Source organism: Lathyrus oleraceus, chromosome 4 (genome assembly GCF_024323335.1).
Source record: "Lathyrus oleraceus cultivar Zhongwan6 chromosome 4, CAAS_Psat_ZW6_1.0, whole genome shotgun sequence".
NCBI lineage: Eukaryota > Viridiplantae > Streptophyta > Magnoliopsida > Fabales > Fabaceae > Lathyrus > Lathyrus oleraceus.
In genome coordinates, this window is record NC_066582.1 from 47,935,087 (window position 1) to 47,957,423 (window position 22,337).

Consider the following 22,337-nt stretch of genomic DNA (forward strand, 5'->3'; position numbering starts at 1 on the left):
AAGGTTCTTCGTGTTTAGTATTAGAGAGAGAAAGCAAAAAGAAATTAGGTTCAGATGTTTTTGGTTTCTTGGTTTATATTTTATGTTCATTTTATATTATTTAACATTTAATAAAATATTTTACATCAATTTTTGTAAAATAAAATATAAATAAATGTCATTAAAATATTCAACAAACGTGACATGGATCTATAATAATGATGTTGCCACATATGTTATGTGAGCAAAAATGGAGGGGACAATGAAAATCTATAGGAAGGGAAAATTCACAAAAACTAAATTTTTAGGCTTAAATGCATTTTTGATCCCCTAATTTAATTTGATGTTTTTTAATTTTTAGTCAATCCGTTTTAAAAACCAACTTTTGGTCCCTAAACTTTACTTCTCTTGGGATTTTGTTGGTCCCCCTCTAGTTTTACATATGTGACAGTGATGACAAAATATCAAAATTACTTTTAATGACGTGGAATGACTGATTAAGATAATTTATTTTTTAATATTTTTTATAGAATTAATTAAGTATTAATAATTTTAATTGTTTATTAATAAATTAATTAACTAAACTTTGAAAATGTAATTCAAGTCCTAAAGTCCATTTCATTTCATCATATGTTAATTTCTCAAAGGTCCATTTACATTTCAACTCACTCACTTATGTAATATTGTCTACATGTTTAAGCTTTATAAACCCTTTTATAATTTGAAAACAAATCAACGTGACTCATCAGTATCACATCAAACTTTAAACCAAGTGCAATGCATCACCTGTGCTAAAACGAAGCAATCTTCCGTTGCAAACTTCCTTAATAGCTCGAGGCCAAACCAAAGTATACCAATCAATAACACACAAGAATTTAAATTACCCAGAAAAAATTCTAACATAATGAACTCCATTTTCTTCAAGAATGACAAAGCCAATTGTCATTGATGCTGTGCTGAATGCTCCAAAATCTTGAGACTGCAAGAGGTTTCCCGCAATGCAGTTGGACACAAGCTCAATTTCTCCACATAGTTCAATGATTGAATTGTAATAAGATTTTGAAGAAAGTCATAAATCATCGTCAATATTTGAAGAGTCATAGTACAATGAACAAAGTTGTGCCTATGTGATGTATTTGTTGAGAAACAAAATATATAGTTATTTTACTTTAGTGCTTGTTGAATAAGGTAACACCTACACCCATGCAATGTTGAGTTACACATACCATCCATGCAATGTCTTATAGTGCTTGTTGTTATTTTACTCATTCTCTGATGTTGTGACAATAAGCTTAAAAATAAGAAAGAATATAACTACTGCATTGAGTCCAGGCCACAACTTCATTGAATTGATAACAACAAATTCTTTGGAGTGTTGAAAATATAGATTCTACCTTGAGAGTAGAAAAAATAAGATTGACATGTAAACTAATACACATATACATGTCATTTAAGAAGCTTTACAGTGAAGAAGCTCACTAGAATGATACCCTTTTGCAGTTATAACAAAGAAACTCACGTGAAGAAGTTATACAATCTCATAAATATCATTGACAACAAGTAATGAGTAAAATTTTCAGAACAAAGAGTGAATAGAAGTCCCACATTGTTTTTCCACTTAAAACTTCAGTCTTTATATAGCTTTGAAAATAAAAATTAAATAAACACTTGGGAACTTAATTTAATTGATTTTATATAAATGGATCTATGCCCAAAAAATTTCTTTAAATTTATACTAAATAAATAAAATTATTCTATAATAAATAATAAATAATCAAGTTATTATTTTCAACTCCATAAAAATATTCTTTTTTTGAAGGATTTAAAAATAAAAATAAAATTAATTGGCGTATATAAAATCGTTTTACCGCAAATAATCTCATATTACTCAACATAAATTCCTAAGTTAAAGTTTATTTTCTGTAATCGGGGTTAACCCAATCAAAATTCAGTGCCAGGTAAAGTAGTATCCTTTCTCATTCAACACTGCCGTGGAGTTATTCTTCTCGCCGGCAAACGAAGATTCAGTTACAGTCCAAAATGGTCGAAGATCGGAAACCGGCGAAACTTCCGGTGGAAGGGAAACGCAACATCCTCATCACCAGCGCTTTGCCCTACGTCAACAACGTCCCTCATCTCGGCAACATCATTGGATGTCAGTAACTTCTCCTCTCTCACTCTTTCTTTCAACACCATTCATTCATTTTCACATCACAATTCAATTCAAATTCGTTCGTTCATGTCGTCGATTGAACCGATTTCTTCATTTCTCGTTTGATTTTCACCAGGCGTCTTGAGTGCCGATGTGTTTGCTCGTTACTGCCGGCTTAGGGGTTACAATGTTATTTACATGTGTGGTACTGATGAGTATGGGACTGCAACTGAAACTAAAGCCTTGGAAGAAAATTGTTCCCCCAAAGAAATTTGTGACAAGTATAGTTTCATTTCTGTCCTTTTCAGTTTTCTTATATATTTTTTGTTATAAAAACAGTGAGCTTATTTTGATAAGCACTTGTGCTATAAGCTGCAAATAAGTTGTTTATCCAAACAAACCCTATAGTTAGGGTCTGTTTGGATAAACAAGTTAATAAGAACTTACATAAGAACTTACAGTGTAAGTGTGTAAGTGCTTATGTATAAGCCTTTGGCCTTGTTTAGCAAGGCCAATTAATTTTTGAGCTTATAACTAGCTGATATAACCAATATAGTCTTGTTTGGTATCACTTTTATCTAAACAAGCTTATAGTTTTTTTTTTTTTGATATGCTACTTCTTCAAGTCGTGTATCATATTTATCTCAATTTTACTCTTGTTATCTTAATTGGGAAAAAATTAAACATTACTTAAAAATATTTTGTATGTTGTTTTATTATATTTATCACTTAGTTCAACCTCTAATTTCACCAAACACTTCAAATTCAATCAACTAGCTTATCCGCTACAGCTATCACATATATTTTTTTAACAAACAGGAACAAAATAAACTCTTACAGTTTTCATATAACCCTAGAGTGCTTAGGGAAATAAGCTGAAAATAAGTTATGGACACATATCATCACAAGTTGTTTCTATATATGTTTTTTTCCAAAGAGTTTAATGAGTGTTTATGTCAGTAACTAAACTCAAATATGCCAATCCAACCATACCTTTATTTATCTTCCGGTGTTTAATGGCTCAGAGCATTGTCATTGTTGCTTCACATCACTAGCCCTAATCCTTGGCAATATTGGCTCAAGGGATTGCAAGCCTATATTTCATTATGTGGCTATAATATAACATTGATGTGGATTAGAGTTGTTAATAATATTAGATATTTCTGTACTTTTAATTGTGTTTTTGATCCAAGGATTTTACACTTATCTGCCACTCGGTAACTCCTCTGCGCTTAGATATCATGCTATTCATAAGGAGGTCTATGATTGGTTCAATATAAGTTTTGATAAATTTGGGCGGACCTCCTCTCCTGAGCAAACTGAAGCTTGCCAGTCAATTTTCAAAAAGATATTTGATAACAAATGGCTGTCCGAGAGAACAGTGGAACAGGTGTTTATTTGTCTTTTTGTTTCTTTGATTGAAGTCTATTTATTTTATTGGTTATTGTTGGCGTCATTCCTCTCTCTCCTATTTAGTTGAGAATTGAAGAGTTGTTTCCTGAGTCAATTTTTTTGCAAGGGTCTTTATTATGCTTTACTCAAACACCTATCAAATTTCAGCTTTACTGCGATACATGCGAAAGGTTCTTAGCCGATCGGCTAGTGGAAGGTACCTGCCCGACTCCGGGCTGTGAGTATGATTCTGCTCGAGGAGACCAATGTGACAAATGTGGAAAGCTTCTGAATCCGACAGAGTTGAAGAGTCCCAGGTGCAAGGTAGTAAAATCCCCTCCCTAAATTTTGGCTCAATGTTTTCCTAGTTAATTAACTAATTATATCTTTCCCATTCGTGGAATCATTTCTTTGCTGTATGTTTGGCTTTTCGTGGATGATCTCAGGGTATTGAATTTTTTTGTAGCTTTAAGTTTCATTGCAGTCTATGTTCCTTGCAGTTTTGTGTTCCCTTTTCATTGGGTATTACTTATTTGGTTCTTCTTTTTCATACCATGTTTAAATCAAAGTTTTTGAAGTACACACATGTTTATTTAATTGTCATATTCCAGTACAAATTTTTAGTTATTTTGGTGTTTAAACAAGGATTTTAATATGAGATCATTTGGCACCTGTAACAGGTTTGTAAAAGTAGTCCCCGCCTTCGTGATACAGACCACTTATTTCTTGAGCTCCCTCTGTTGAAAGATAAATTGGAACAATACATCAACAAGATGTCCGTTGACGGATCATGGAGTCAGAATGCTATTCAAATAACAAATGCATGGCTCAGAAATGGATTGGAGCGACGTTGTATTACCCGAGATCTGAAGTGGGGGGTTCCTGTTCCGCATGAAAAATACAGCAACAAGGTTAGCTTTTTCATTGGGTCTTTCAAATGTAAGTTGTTTTCTCATTCAGTAATTTTATAAATTATTTCCTTTAAATGGGAAGGTTTTCTATGTTTGGTTTGATGCACCTATTGGATATATATCAATCACGGCATGCTACACACCTGATTGGGAGAAATGGTGGAAAAACCCAGAGAATGTGGAGTTGTTTCAGTTTATGGGAAAGGACAATGTGCCATTCCACACTGTAAGTTATTATCTTTATGCAATTTGAGAACTTCATAGTTATCATGTGCAGTATTGTTAAATAGTGGCATTATAGTGTGGTGGATTTTGATGAATATTTATGAAAACCGCTGCACTATCTTAGTTTTTCTATTGGAGCAATAGCGGCCGCTATTCTAGGTTTGGCCATAGCAGATGTAACATGTGAGCTGAAGAGTCAGCATGTGAGATGCACATGGCCTATTTCTAATATAGACAAACTGAAATGTCAGTGAGGATTACTCCCTTTAAATACTCAAGTTGTGCTCTTCCTGCATTCTCTCTCAATATGTTGTCCTCCATATTCAACGGGTTTTATCGTTTGATATTTTTAATTTTGTTTTCAGTAGTCATTAGTCAGAATTATGAGGTCAGTATTTTGTTTTGAATGATTGACCTTTATGCCGCTTTTTTTTATGCAGCTTTTTTTTTGGATGTAGTATGCTTTTTTTAACATATAATTGATAATTGATCTATTTCAACCCCTATGCGGCTTCCACTATTTGCCCACAACGCCATCTACTATTTTAAATAGCAGATTTTTGGTATTCCAGTATTTTTTGCAATCCGCAACTGATAACAATGATTATAAGCTCTAATGTTCAATTGCAATTGTATATATCAATATCTTATTTTTTTATCATCTTCCTTCACTGACTAGGGATTATATGGCTGAGTTAAAAGTTTTATATTATTTTCAATTTGTTTTTTAAAACAATTTTATGCCCCAGTTCTCTATAGGGTTATCAATCACGCGCCAAAATTGCATTCTTTGGCAGATGTTTGTGTGATTATTGCATTGTGGAGGTTAAAACCCCATTTTGCTTCCGTTTTCTTACTTTTCCAACCCAAATATTTTGATATTTGCACCACTAATAAACCGTGAAGGTTAAAACCTCATTTGTTCTCTTTTCCTGAGTTTTCGTAACCAAGGGTCTGTTTGGATAAACAACTTATTTGGAGCGTATAGCACAAGTGTTTATCAAAATAAGCACTTGTGGAAAAGGTTGCATAAGCTATTCTTATAACAAAAGATAAAATAAATTTAAATTATTTTTATATACTCTATAAATTATTTTCATAATTTATATTTGAGAACTTTTAAAAATAAGCTCAAAAAAGTTTATGAATAATGATATAAGCTATTTTAATAAGCTCTTCCAAACAGTGCGATAAACCTTATGACATTAGATAAGTTCAAATAAGCCAATCCAAATAGGCCCCAAGTATTTTGATATTTTTGTCATTTGACTCGCCTATTTTGCATCAGAAAATTAACCCTATTCCATTCGTTTCTATCATAATTCATGTTTAAAGCAAATTGGGTTTATATGAATCATCATTTCATTGTTTTGGACTAGCATATTATACTTATATCAGCTCATCCATCCCTTTGTTCATTTTTCTCCTTGTTTTTATATGAAAATTGCTGCAAATTCTATATGATTTATGTTTATATTTGTTCTGCGTATGTTGACTTGTACTACAATACCAGCCAGTTTTTTAGCATGTTAATCTGCAACCACTGTCACATTTAATTTTGTTGGCATCAGTCATTCTACTCTGTGCAAATTGCTCTTGCCACTTATGAAATTATCATGCTGTTTGTTTTGCTGCAGTTTTTGTTATGTCAGTACCATTATGGGTTGTGGACTCGTGGTAACAAAGTTAACATTATTTCTACTCAGAACAGCCAAATATTTTGATGACCAAAAACTATTTAACTCTTTTTATAAATGTTCAACATCCCACCATTAAATTCAATGTTTCATGTGTCAAATTGGAATATTTTTTTTTTTTTGCAAGTCTGGAAGTTTATTTAATTGGGAAGCTCTTTCTGCTTGCCACATCGTTAAGTGATTGTTTGGATTAGTTTTTGTGGTAAAATAGTTTTTTTGTGCAGCTTCATTAGATAGCTTAGAAAAATATATTTCCCCCCATGAAAAAAGCTTTCCCAAATATGTTATAAGTATACTGTAAATCCTGGTCTACATCTGTCCATCATATGCTCCAACTCTTGCCTCTTAGTACTGAATTTGGCACCTTTTGCCTTGCCCTTGTATATTGCCAATGGATCTCTTCATTGTTTGGAATCTTGGTGTAGCAGCTATTTGCTCAATGATGTTTTTATAACAAAAGCAACTTGAACAAGTTTTTCTTTGCTTGATAGACTGGGTTGTAATATGTGGATAATGGGGAAGTAGTCATTTGGTAACTGATAGAATTTATTCTTCAGGTAATTTTTCCATCTACCCTACTCGGAACCGGTGAAAATTGGACTTTAATGAAGACTATTAGTGTTACTGAATACTTGAAGTATGAATCAGGTTAGTAATCTGTTTGGCAATCGGGGAATGTATAATGACAAATAGCTGAAGGTTCATTTTCTTTAAGAAAATATTTTATGTTTTATTTTCTTATTTTTAATTTCAAAATGACCAACTTATTTTCAATTTTAGTATCAAAACTATCATCTTGTTTTCACTTTGTTTCCTGTTTCCTATAAGACTTGTACAAAAAATGGTGATAAACAGTTATTTTCTTTTCACTGAATTCAATACAAATATTGGATAAAAGGAAGCAAGGTGAAAGCAAAGGGGCAGTTTTATAATAAAAAAATGAAAGCAAAACGTTTTCTGAACCAAACATGCCCAATATTGAATATGTTAGATGTTTGTGATTTGATCATTTTATGTAACAAATTTTCCGTATGGTTTCTAGGGAAGTTTTCTAAGAGCAATGGCATCGGAGTATTCGGTAACGATGCGAAAGATACTAATATTCCAGTTGAAGTATGGAGATATTACTTGCTCACAAATAGGCCTGAGGTTAATCCATTTCAAACATATCTTATTTTATACAGATCTTGAAGATAAACAATATTCATTTTCTCTCCTGTCATTGAGTATATTGAATGTGTTTATCCACTTGTAGGTATCAGATACAGACTTTACTTGGCCTGATTTGCAAGCAAAATTAAATAGCGAGTTGCTGAACAATTTGGGAAACTTCATCAACCGAGTTTTGAGTTTCATTGCCAAACCTGCAGGTTGGTTGAGCTCTTTCACAACTTTTTTCTTGGAATATCTGCTGATAAATTGTGCTACAGATATTTAAGAATTACATACGTGAAAGACTATGACTATGAGTATGTTTCTTGGACCTATTGGCAAATGATTGTCCTTATCATAGTATTTTGGAAGCCAGAAGATGTATATCTATTCCTTTCTTCATTATTGCCGCTATTTATTGAAGTTTTGATTTTTTGCTACTTTTCATTTAATTTACATATTTTGTCTTGTAAAGGTCAAGGATATAACTCCATTATTCCCACTGTTCCTGATGATGTAAGCGGTGACTCCCATGATCTAACTAAAAAATTGGCTGATAAAGTTTCTGCATATTTGGATCAATACATAGAAGCAATGGAGAAGGTTGATAATCCCCCTTTTCAATTAGAATGATATTGTAGGGCCTGTTTAATGGTGGTGTTCTTATTTTATTTTATTTTGAAAACTATTTTATAAGACAATTTTTGAAATGTTGTCATAACAAAGCAGAGAAATCTATTTGGTGATGTTAATTTAAACAGTTTAAAATGCGAGAAAACAAAAAAAAACTTGCTTGCTTGGTAAATTTGTTTTGAGAATGTCTTTATGAAAGTGGAGAGCAGCATGATAGTGTCGGCGAAGGGTGCCAAAATGGCTGAGGCCACGGAGGGTTCCAAATATATATATATATATATATATATATATATATATATATATATATATATATATATATATATATATATATATATATATATATATATATATATGTATATAGCCTATTATCATCAGAATTCACTTTTTTTACTTCTAAACGGATTATTACTAGTCATGATATTTCTCATCGTAAATCTGTGAAGGTTAAACTAAAGCAAGGATTAAAGATTGCAATGAGCATATCCGGCGAGGGGAATGCATATTTGCAGGTAACTTTGGAATTGCTACATTCTCTATTTCTGTTTCCATCCCACCCCAAATATTCATTCAAACTATTTTGATGTTGATGTTAAATGGCTGTGCAAACTGCTTCTTAAGCTCTCGTGCAATTTACTTTGTAGGAAACTGCATTTTGGCGTCTTTACAAGGAAAACCAACCTCTCTGTGCCCTTGTTATGAAAACTGCTGCTGGGATTGCATATCTTCTTGCTTGTTTACTGGAACCTTTTATGCCATCTTTCACTCTTGAGGTAAAATAATTTATGAAGCACAGACAACTCCAGGATTAGGCGTGTTGCTGTGTCCTATGTGAGTCGTTGCCAACACCCGTATGACACATGTCAAAAAAGTCACAGTTGTCCAAAAAAATGCTTTTTTTCTTTGTCGATATTCTTTGAATCGGTGTCTGACATCCATATGACAATGATACGACACGTGTCAGACAATTCAAATAAGTGTTCCAAAAAAATTGTTGTTTTCTTTTCTTGATACACCTTATACATTTTTTAGACAAATCTCAATCACATCTAAGAGTTAAAAATGTGTTGACGCAATGTTCATTAACGAAGAGTTGAAGATACTAAATTCGATTAGATCATTTTAAACTTTTTAAATAGTGGATGGATAAATAAAAGTCAAATACTATCATATATTTCCCGGTGTCACTGTCCTATGTTTTTTACATTAGCAGGGTCGATGTGTCCATGTCATGTCAGGTGTCTGTGTCGGAGTTTGTGCTTCATAGAAAATAACTTCCCTGTATATTTGTGTTCCTCATTTGTTGGTATTTTGGTTACTTATTCTAAGTAATTGTTGGTACTTCTCTGTTTTCTCTCCCTGAAGGTATTCAAGCAGCTCAATTTGTCTGTGGAGACTCATCTTTCACTTTATGATGATAAAGATGTTGATAGAGTAAAAAGACCCTGGGATATCCTAAATGCTGGGCATAAAATTGGAACACCCAAGCCATTGTTCAGGGAGCTGGTATGTGGACTGCTTTCTGAAATTACTTAATGGATTCAAATTTGCTTTTGTTTGAGTCATTGATGTATTCAAAATCCTTGACCAGAAAGATGAAGAATTGGAATTCTACAAGAATAAGTTTGCAGGAAGTCAAGCTGATAGGGTTGTACGTGCAGAGGCCGAAGCTGAAAATGTTGCTGAGCAATTGAAGAAAACAAAAGTTTCAGGTGTTTTACTCCATCCATTTCTAACTAGAATGTTGAATATTGGATATACACTATAGACAGATGATGAGGTATTATCATATTATTTTCTTAAAAACATGAACTTGAAGAAGAAAAGCGGAAAAGGTATATCAAAACTGTAATACTTTAAGAAATTTTTAAACTTCCCAAATAAAATGTGACAACCGGCCCTATTCCATATTAAGTAAATGACTTGAACAGTTGGACCTTTTATAATTCCAGTACTCCATTTTAACCTCATTGCTTACATGTTTATATATTTTATTCAAATGCGTTATATGAAAATGAATTTGGATACCTAAATTTGACTACTTTTTAAATAGTTAACGCAGTTCACACACATGGGTTAAACAGGTACCACAACTCATTAATCACGAACTTGAACACGGTTTACCTTGATTTTCATGTGATTCACATGTAGTTGGGACACCTGAAATTGTGGTTAATAAAGTTCAGTTCTTTTTTGGTGCGTCAATAAAGTTCAGCTGTATGTTAAAGAGTAAAAAGTTGTCGAATCTAGGGGTCTCAAATTGATGTAGAAATAACATATTTGTATTTTATTTTCTCAAGAATTCTGTAATTGTAATTAATATAGTAATCATTACAGATATATTTTGTTTGCTCTAGGTTACAAGCTAAACGATTAGTACTTTCAGAATTTATTATTCTTTAAAAGCTCAAAAACCTGGAAGGGTCATTGATGTTATGGCCCTGTTTTCCTTTGTTATTTCCTAAACTACACTTTCTTTGAAAGGAAGCTGTATATATATTAAGGTTTTTTTTTGGTTAATGTAATATGTTGGGGTTATTGCACACCTTGTTATCTGTGTATGTTAGTTGTAAGCTTAACAGCTTCAGACTTGATTGTTGCAACAGATGGCAAAGGGAAGAAAAAAGCATCAGGAAAATCATCAAATGAAACCAAAAACAAGGCTGCTGCTGAACAGGATATTACCATCACCAGGCTTGATATTCGGGTTGGTCTCATAAAAAAGGCTGAAAAGCATCCTGATGCTGATACCTTGTACGTTGAAGAGATTGATGTTGGCGAAGAACAGACAAGAACTGTTGTTAGTGGACTTGTCAAGTATATACCAGTTGATGAAATGCAGGTTACTGTCTGGATCCCTTTAAATGAAAGTTGTGAAGGTACTGTTTTATCTACTGATTAATTAATAACTAATTCTAATAACTTTCTTCAGAACCGAAAGGTGTGTGTACTTTGTAACCTAAAGCCAGCAGCTATGAGGGGCATTAAATCTCAAGCAATGGTTCTTGCTGCTTCCAATGATGATCACACCAAGGTAAGGAAAAAAACACAACGCTTTTTTCTTTACAAAAGGGGGCGGTAAATCCCTTCTAGTTAGCACTTTAAATTACACAATGACTCTATGGTAATAGTGTAGCGAATGTTATTGATTATAAAGATGTAGTTCTATCACATGCGTTGGGTGGGTGTTTACGATTTTAAAGATGTAGTACAATCACAAATGGCAGTATTGTCTGAAAGACAATTAAGTTCTCCAATAGTGATATATAGTTTTCTTCGTGCCTTCATCTGACATACATTAATAATCAATATCAATCACTGAGCGTCCCTTTTCCGATCGAATTAATTACATGTAGTTTGAAATATAAATGTTGAGCTCCGAATGGGTTAGTAGGATAGGACCTCAAATTAGGTTTCCATTTATTCTTGTAACTTTTCCAGAAATAGTCTGGATAATATCTAGCATCTTTTCCCCTAGCTCCTGAATGCAGATACTGAGATGCTTATATTAATATGAACACATGTTTATTGCAATATACTTCAGAGCATGGACGCTTGCATGGCATGTTTGATTTTGTTTTGAAATATCTTTTCTTCTGGTATTTTGTTGTGCTTCCTCTCGTTGAAATGTGTTATGTGAGAGTAATAGATACTAAATTTTTTATTGCTGTGCACCCTCTAGGTTGAATTGGTCGAACCACCCAGTTCTGCTCGTGTTGGAGAAAGAATTACATTCCCAGGGCATGAAGGTAACCCCGATGAACTCTTAAACCCGAAGAAGAAAGTTTGGGAGACGTTGCAAGTCGATCTCCACAGTAATGAGGAGCTAGTGGCATGCTACAAAAATATCCCACTTACCACCTCAGCTGGGGTTTGCAAGGTTTCATCAATAACCTGTGGATCGATAAGGTAGACAAATATCAAGGATTGGAGTTCAGAGAGAAAGAGAAAGACTATAAGGAAACAGAAAACATATATTAGCCCTTATGATCTTACCAGCAGATTTGGCAGTTTTTCATGTTTGCCATATTTGCAGAGTTTACGTTGAGTAATTTAACTGCCTTATTTCTATTTGATCTCCAGATTTTTTTCTAGGATATCTATCTATACTTTTCCTATTTAGGGACAATGAGATGCTGGGATTGCCTTTTACTATTTGATTAAAGTGATTATCTTAAAGATACCTAGGGCCCCGATTGTTGATTGTTTTGACTTTTAATTTTCTTTTTTTTATAGTTTAACTGAATTATTTACAAAGAAGTTTTTCATAAAAATTTTAAATTAAAATTTAATTTGAATAATTATTTTTAAAGTGTTATTTTAAATATTTTTTCATTTTATTAAAATTTTATAAGATATTAAAATTCTAAAAATTACTTAATTTTGATCATAACAATTATTTTTGTATATTTTTTTAAAATTCTACTATGTTTTAATTTTCAATAATGTATATTTATGTTATAGAATATAATTTATAAAAAATGATTATTAGAAAATTTTATAATATTTTAAAGTAATTTTGTAAAATTTATTTTTAAAAATATAAAGAAAAAATGTTTTTTTTTAAAGTTGAAATAAATAGACTTTAATGCCAATGTTATGGATGGTGATTGGTAGATCCATATCCTCTCCTGTTCAAATTAAGTTGCAAGAGATTTTGGCCAATTAAAAATTTAGTTTTAATTTAATTTTATATAAAATATTTAAATAAATATAATTTACTAGCTTCTACAATAGGAGTTGTTCCTACGTTATTGAGTGGCCACTCATCTGTTTTAATATTTTTATCCTTGCATCACAGTTTATTTTTTTTGTGGCTCTTTCACGTCGCTATCTACAAAATTGTGTTTTTTTTATAGCTTTAACGGTAAATTTTCAGTGTTAATTATTTGTTGTTAATAGTTAAAAGGGTAATGCTATGTGTCCTTGGAGGACATGTTAAGAAAGATAAATAAAAAAATAAATTTTTAAAAATTATGTATTAAATTTATTAAAAATTTATAATTAATAATTTTATTTATTTTTTCAAAATAATTTTTTTATTTATAAATTTCTTAAAATGTGTCATTGGAACACAACTTAGCATTATCTAATTAAAAATAAAAAAAATAAAAATAAATCCTGGCAGGGTTTTGAAACTGCCGCTGAATGATTAAAAATAAAAAATTTTATATTATGTGTCAAATAATTGGAATTGAAAAAAAAAGGAAAAATCTGGTCTTTTACATTAGAAACCTATTGACGTCTAGACAAAGCTATTTTTTACGGCCAAAACATCAAGTTTCACATGGTATTTGTATATATTGCACTTGGACAGTAATTTAATTTTTTTCTTAACTTATCTATTTCCTGTTTCTTTTTTATGACGCATCAGATGTATAATGCTATAAAATTTGGAAAAGCAAATTTTTTTTTTGACAAATCATATCATAACAGTCCGAGAAATATATATATATATATATATATATATATATATATATATATATATATATATATATATATATATATATATATATATATATATATATATATATATATATATATATATATATATATATATATATATATATATATATATATATATATATATATATATATATATATATATATATATATATATATATATATATATATATATATATATATATATATATATATATATATATATATATATATATATATATATATATATATATATATATATATATATATATATATATATATATATATAATTTTAAAAAGAGAAAGAAAGTAAAGAAAAGAAAGAAAGAAGATGGTGATAAAAGGATGGGAAATACATTGTTATAACAAAAAGGGAAATTTGTTTTTATCCCTAAAAATATTTTTAGATGTTCGAAAATGCGTCTTCGGACACACCCAATAATGTCTATTTTTTTTCCTGAGTTTCACCTTAGTTTTTGAAAAAAAATCCGGAGATGCATCTCCGTATCATATTTGAGTGTATCTGAAGATGCATCTCCGAAATATCCTCTGAATTCATTATGAGTTTCTTATTCACGCAAATAATATAAATAACAACTTAGTGATACATCTCCGAAAATATCTAACGGGAAAATTGATAAAACACCACCTTGCATGAGAACCATAACAAAACCCTTGAATTTTTTTATCTCATTTTCAATCAATTTTTCAACATTAAAACATCATTATTTGTATTTCATCACCTTAAAGGAAGCAAAACAAGCTGGAATTACAGGCAAATATAATTAATTTCATCTCTCATTTCTTGCATTAATCTTAGTTTTCTGATGAAAAAAGAACGTTGAGTCCAGAGATGTTTTTTCAGACGAAGTTAGGTCAGTTTTGAATGTGCATCTCCAGATTGTCCTGATAATTTGAAATGTAACACTACTTTTTTTATTGGTGGTAATAGATATGGGGCACGCATATGTTTCCCAAACCTATTGTGAGTGTGTGGATGTTAAACTAGTTGAAGTGAAGCATGATGTTAAACTGGATGAAGCAAATGATGATGTTCAACCGGATGAAGCGAATGACGATGTTCAACCGGGTGCTCGACAGACAAGTGTAGAGGTAGATGTTTGTTCATAATATACTAATAAAGATTTTTTTTTCGTGAACATATGCTACAATGGATCCGTAGGGAGGCCGGAAATTGGGGTTTGGAGTTTTAATAGGAAGGCCTGACAATGGTTCGGATAAGATATAAATATTTGTAATAATGGTATGCGAAAGAAGTGACACGTACCAATCAAAGATTAAGAAGTTGAAACGAGATGACACTAGATCGAGGAAATGTGAGTGTCTGTTTAAATTACGCGGATATCGTATGACGGATGAGGCATGGAAATTTAATGTGATTTCGGATATACATAATCATGCCTTGACTGACAAGCTAGCCGACCATCTCATTGTATGTCGCCTTGTGCCAAAGGAGAGAGAACTTGTTTCAGACATGACATTAAATATGGTGGCTCCGAAAAATATACTCGTGACTTTGATAAAATATATAAGGTCCTTATTGCTTTATAACTTCTATAAATAGAGTCTCTCAATCCATTTTGTTTACACAAACTAGAAAGACTAGTTATTCCCATCTTGCATTTGTGTATTTCAACGACATAAATTCCCAACTTCAATTTCAGATATGCGAGTACATACTTCTCGCCGATCTGAAAATCAAACTGAGTACTTTCCTGTGATATCCAAAAAATCAGAGAGTTGTCAAGCTCGAGTACTGTTCACCCTCGATAGATAACAAATGAAAGATACAATTCACAATGCTTGAACTGAAGACAGATGATGATTTGAAGGTGATGTGTATTACCTTTTATTGTTATTCAACAAAGGATCCGATTGAAGTGGATGCGACGATTTTCAAAGGTCAACCGAAGATATTATAAGAATGTTGCAACGTCCCGAACAACATGTTTTTAATAATATGTAATGCTGAATTTATGTAATGTTTGTCTATGTAATGTTTATTTTGGAGTTAATTTATGTTTTCCAATCTGCCATTATTTCTGCCTATTTTGTTTCTGTTTTGAAATAACAGAGCAAAATCCGGAGATGCATCTCCGAATTACTCACAGACAAATGAACTAAAGGGAGATACGAAGATACATCTCGGAAACAATTTTTTGGACACACAAAAAGGCATTTATGGATCAAATTTAACAGAATAAGGGTTTCTCATCATTTTCGCCTCAGTTGTGTCTGGAAATGATTGATATTTTAGTATTTTCACAATGGTGTGGGATAACCCCTAAGGGTGAAAGGAGCAACTCCCAAAATTAATGCACAACATTAAAGAGCCAAATTCAGTTTTATTCTCTTTATTTACAGTTTTAGTTCTCCTACATTTAAATCTATTAATTTAGCCCTCAATTTTTAAAATGTTTAACATTCTCCTCAATTATACATTTTGTATATTTGAGATTTATTTTTGATGATTTGACAAGTGAGACATTTGTGTAACAACTTATTCTTCTTTTGTTTTAACCTCCCTATTCTCAAATGAAAAATGGACATAATAATTCAGAGTTTGATCGAGAGGTAAATGAAGCATGATCAATGATTGTTCTAGTCAAAGTTTGAAAAATTCTCTCCAATGATTTAAAAAATGAGTTATTATATCCAAACAATATTGGGTATTTACTTTATCCACTCCATGGGGCGAGGGTGAACAAACTATCCGAAATCCAAATTCACCCTTACATATTTCGGGGATGCATCTCCGGACACACCTTTTTTTATAATTAAAGATAAGATATATTATAGAGCACAAATGGTACTCAACCCTACAAATACAAAGAAACAGAAAAGAGAAAGAGATATAAAACTATCCAACTAAAAAGTAGGACAGATTGGTTTTCCAAATTGAACGAGTCACCTCAACTAGACCATATCCTTAGCTAAAAACCATTCCCTAGTGATTTTATTTTCTCCATAATATCCATCTTTGTACGCATTTAAAATGCACACAATGCTTCATAAGTGAGTCATCCACCTCATATTTGTCAAAAAATGGTCTGGAGATCCATCTTCAGAATCACCCCGGGATATATATATATATATATATATACAAATTTGTCAAAATATGGTCCGGTGATGCATCTTAGTAAATTTTTAGGGGTAATTCTGTAGATGCATCTCCAAAATAACCCTTGAACGCATTTGCGAGTTATTAACATAGATACATCTCCAAATTGATATTTTTTAGGTCCTTTACACTAAGGCTATAGTATATTGATGTAATTATACTAAGGCTTCATCTATAAACCATGCTAATTATCCTGAAGTAATTAAAATTTAAACATGTCATATATAAATTCAAATCCAAACATTAATTAAATAATCGAAAATGTTACTACGATACATAATTTGTTTAGAAAAAACAATTGTTACCAAAATACAAATACAAATAAACTACTGTATATTTCTATCCTCCCCCTCGTTTCTCCTTTGCCAACGCTTGTACCCCAAGGCATTCCGTGCCACGAGTAAGATGGTCTGTAAGGTGGCTATACCAGGATTATCTTATAAAGTGTCTCATCTCTCTATGACATCTCTCACAATCGGCACAATACATTAACAAAACATCAATAGGTCTATTGTATGGTCATCCCTAGCCCGCTTCTCTTCCAATATCTCTTGAAGAGAATGTATAAGTGATGCTCTTACGATAACCGGTGTCATGTAAGGATGTGACACTCGATAGAACCAATTGATGTAGCCCTATGCATAAGCCCATGGTTTGCCCGCTGACACACTATGTGTCTAATCTCGTACCAAATGAGCATAGAAATCATCGAGTATGACATCAAGATATATACGGCGAATTGTCAGAGGAGCAGACACAAAAAGATGTATTAGAATCATCTGAAGATACCCGAACTGGCGCATGACCTGCTCAGGCATATGTGTGTTAGGTCTAGTATGGAGTGATTGGCTGCTGAGGCTAGCAAAAATATTCCTGAACGCATCGCACACTCAAACATACAACAGAGTCTCCATTGAGCTTTATTTATTCCCGAAGGAAAGGGGAAACATCGATAAAACCCCGGGAAAGAGATATTGGGTAAGGAATTCGGTTATGCAAGGGGAATGTATTAGAACCCCTAACATCTATGGTACTCCATGGAAACCGTTTTGATTGTTCTTGCTCGAATGAGTGTTATATCTAAAAATTACTCGCAAAAGAATGAGGAAAAAGAAAAGGAATAGATAAAGTGCTCGGTGAGGATTGAGGATCTCATGCCTACGTATCCTTATAGTGCAATAAGGAATTCAGAGCTCCATAGTTCATAGAACTAATGGTGGGAGGTGAAAGAAGAGTGATAATAAATATGGTTTGAACCAAAGGATAATGTTGTTTGAACTCCAAAAAGGGATGAATTGAACCCAAGAGTAAAACTGGTAGGAACCAACAAGTTAGGGGCCTAAAACATGGTATCACTGTATTGGAATAACCGAAAAGAAAGAGAATTAAGTGTTCGATTTCACAGCACAAACAACTCTTGGTTCACAAGCTGACACAAGATAGATCTCAAAGAGGTAGTGTAATTGGCTCAAAGGTGGATTATATCACATGAAGTGAATGAAGGTAGAATACGAATGCATCCTGGAGATGAACGGAGAGAAACAAATAAATATGCTCGTGGAGGATTCAAACCCTCATGCCTACATATTCTCATCGTGCAATGACAAAGTTAGAGCATTCGTAGTTCAGCCTACTAGGACTGAAACAAATGAAGATATATTGATTGCCAGGGTACACAACCCTTCGAGGCAGAAAAATGGGTGCCAAGGTTCACAACCTGCTAGGCAAGGTATCACTATCAGAGTTTATAATTCTGAAGGCAAAGAACTGAACTGCCAAGGTCTATTACCCAAAAGACAAAGAGAACGGATGCCAAAGTCCATAACTCTCAAGGCAAAGGAAAGCACTGCCAATGTCCATAACCCGATGGGCAAGCGGATTCCCAAGAGTTCACAACTCTACAAGGCTACTCAGGGATTGTCAAGGTCTATAACCAAGTGCCAAAGTCTATAACTTCACAGGCACATAAATAGTTGTCCAAGGTCCACCACCTCAAGGGGCAAAGAAAGATTGCCAAGGTTTACAACCTTGAAGGCAAGAAAGGTTGAATTGCCTGGGTCCACAACCCTACAAGGAAAAAGGAATTCCAAGGTCTATCACCTCATAGGCAAGGAAGATTTCCAAGGTCTACCACCTTATAGGCAAGAACGAATGAATTGCCTGGGTCCATAAACCCTACAAGGCAAATGGAATGCCAAGGTCTATCACTTAATAGGCAAGGAAGATTGCCAAGGTCTACCAACTTATATGCAATTATGAATGAATTTCCTAGGTCCATAACCCTACAAGGCAAATGGAATGCCAAGGTCTATCACCTCATATGTAGGAAAAAGTTGAATGAAAGAGGGTGTACAACCACAAGGTGCTGATAGAAAGGTGCTCAATTATTGAAGTGTTGAATGATTGATGCTTGCTTGAAGAAGACTTATCAATTATATGATCCAAATTGAACTAAAGTCTATGAATAAGAACAAATGATTTGAATAGCTAGGTCCTACACCCCATACGCAAAGTCACTCTAGACAAGGGTTGGAGAAACTCCATCTCATCATTCCTCATTAATTAAGGCTCATAGCGTGTAACCCTTATCATGATTAACAAGTGTTGTTAGGGGATTCTGATTATTGATCTTGATGATGCCATGTTGTTTGTGAAGGAGAATGGCCATCCAAGGCACAGCGGAATTTAAAATTTTTCTCCTTTAGAGATCCTTACGAATGGTCATGATCAGTGATAGAATATTTACCTCTTGTGACGATTGAAACCTTTGGTGCATATCTCTTGTGACGATCAAAACCTTTGATGCAGATCCACGAAGCGATCACGAATGTTGAACGATGACAACGTCTCTACTCAGTCCACACGAACTGATTCCTTCAATCTCAGTGCTAGCTGGTACGAATGAAGGCTTTGAGTGAGAGAGAGAGAGAGAGAGAGAGAGAGAGAGAGAGAAAACGAAAATAATGCAACCGCCATCAATGCTTCTGCACAAGGGTTCTATTTATAGAACCACTTGTGTGGGCTTCAAGCTAAAAGGCCCACTTAAGTGTATTTTGGCCCATATCTTATAATATGCCCAAAATCACTTAAGCCCATGGTACCTTACCATATTTCGTATTCTACTCAAGTACACCGTACCTTACGATGTTCTATAATTCACTTAAGGGCACCGTACCTTACGGTATTCCTTAGTTACTCTACCTCTCATCAATCCGTCCTTTGTGTGTGACCCTGTAGGTTTTCTTGACGTTAACAATTATATTAAATCACGTATTTAACATAATAAACAGTGAGCGGTATCTAGCAACACATCACTGCTACCCAAGACACGAAAATGTCATGTGATCTGACAATTCCTTCTGTGATAATACTTATGTGTATAATTACCCTTTTGCCCTTATGTCTATATTGAGCACAAGGCATAGACCGTGTCATCCTTGTCTAGTTCAATATTGGGCCCATAGACATTTATCCTGTTATGCAGGATGGGAAAATTCCATCTAGGTCACTCATGTCCCTCAGCATGCTTCGTGGAGTACCCATCAACTGTCTTTATGGTTATCCAGTTACGGACAACGTTTGATCAGCAAGAAAGCACTCGACTCTACATCTAGGGTCCATAGTGGTTTCAGGTCGAAGAGTGGTATACACCATTATCACCATGAGAATAACTTATGACACTTTGCATAACTTTCTATATAGTATTCTCATAGCGGGTCATTCCGGTATAAATATTACTCTTAATATTCATACCTATGTTTAAGACTTGATAACTCTTTATCCATGATCCATAAGATGTGATCATCAGTCTACAAACATAATAGTCTTAATGCTTTAATGTTATCCCACTTCACAATAAAGCTCGACTACGGATACTTTAAGAATAATGTCCTTATGTTTAATGTGGTCTCATGATCAAGTCACACTTGATGCATTAAACGGACTAACTATTCTAGGGACTTTATTAAACAACCGTAATAAAGAAAAAGCCTTTTATTATTAATAATTAATTCGATACAAGTACCAAAAGCATTGGCCTCTAGGGCTTACACCAACAGTTTGTTGGGTTGAGAAGACTTGACAATTATTTGATCAAATTGTGCTAAAATCTATGAATAAGGACGAATGCTTTAAATAGCTAAGGCGTACGCCCCGTACGCAAAGTCACTCTAGACAAGGGTATGAGAAACTATGTCTCATCATTCCTCATTACTTAAGGGTTATGGCTTACAATTTGAATCACACTTGCCAAGTGTTGATACCTTTGTTATGCTTGAGAAATAGTCTAATTTGTTGGCTATGCTTGATTGATGTTGACTTGAAGTCTTGATCTTGCATTTGAACCTTGAGGTCTTGAGCTCCTGATATTCAACATATCCAAAATAGCTTGAGCATAATGAACTTTCCATATCAAGTGATCAAGAGTCTTATGATCACTTGAATAGGCTTAGGGATTACAACACAATACAAAATATTTGGTTAACCAAAGTGTCCTTTGGTCAACACTAATCAATGAGATTAAAAATATTAGTTGAACTATGTACAATAATAAACCTATTGAATTAATCAACTAAATAAATCAGACAGATCTAATTAAGACCCTAAACTAAGGGAACATGTATAAAAATTAGAGTTTTCAAGCATTGAGGGCAAAATGGTCATTATGTCGAAAATGGAGTAAATGGAAGATATAATAAAGATTGTTTTAGAATTAATCAATACTAATGAATCAATGATATGTGAGGCTAAGTTTAATTAACCAACCTAAAATTTCAAAAGGTATAGATTAATCGATTAAGTAGAATTTATTTTATTAATAAAAAATGGTGAATTAGCCTATAATTAACTAATTAACAATTAATCAATAAAAACTAAAGAATTATTCTACTAAGCCAAACTAAAGAATTATTCTACTATGTACAATAATACTGAAGGGATTTTGTTAAGTTGTAGATTAGTTAATTAGGACCACTATAATTAGTTTGGCTTATAATCAATTAATCAAAAGTGTTATAACGCCATGCTATAAGCTCACTATAACACTTTTGAAAAATGATAACAACTTAGGATTATGAAAATATCAACAATTTGGGTGTATATATATAATGTGAGATTAGTTTTGAAGGTTTTAACAAATGAGTAGATTAGTTTATGAACGTAGACAGGTTTTTGACTTAATAAGTTTGAGAGGTGTTTTGTTGAAGTATGTTAGGAAAACATGGGTGTTTTGTTGAAGTATGTTAGGAAAACATGGGTGGCTGTGATGTTGGACACTTTTTCATTTGAAGCTTGGATCATGATGAATTTTGAGATGGAAGTTGGGAAAATCAAACATGTCAAAAAAGTTTCTAAGTGTTAAGCCATATGTTCACTTATTCCACCTTGGCTAACTTTTTATGTGAGTTTCAAATGAGAAAAGTTCCTTCACCAAAGTTATAGCTCTATCAAAGTACTTAAAAATGGACACAAATTTGACCTAATTTAGATTTAATATGAAGGAGTTATGCATTTTTGAAGTTGAGGAAAATCACTTGTTCAATGGCATTGGTCCAAAATGACCTATAATGTATCCTCATATCACATGCACATAAAAGTTGAATTTACTCTTACTACAA

At 32.8% G+C, this 22,337-nt stretch overlaps 1 protein-coding gene across 1 annotated transcript; it reads left to right on the forward strand.

Annotated features, from left to right (window-relative positions):
* The first annotated feature begins 1,873 nt into the window (after positions 1-1,873).
* Positions 1,874-12,321, forward strand: LOC127073166 (probable methionine--tRNA ligase). Its single transcript, XM_051014288.1, has 17 exons — positions 1,874-2,134; positions 2,268-2,412; positions 3,368-3,521; positions 3,692-3,847; positions 4,204-4,434; positions 4,517-4,660; positions 6,914-7,004; positions 7,399-7,505; positions 7,612-7,726; positions 7,984-8,111; positions 8,585-8,650; positions 8,783-8,911; positions 9,504-9,644; positions 9,730-9,850; positions 10,745-10,980; positions 11,071-11,172; positions 11,821-12,321. The coding sequence occupies exons 1-17, from the start codon at positions 2,020-2,022 to the stop codon at positions 12,049-12,051; spliced, it is 2,412 nt and encodes an 803-aa protein (XP_050870245.1). The 5' UTR covers positions 1,874-2,019; the 3' UTR covers positions 12,052-12,321.
* Positions 12,322-22,337: the final 10,016 nt, after the last annotated feature.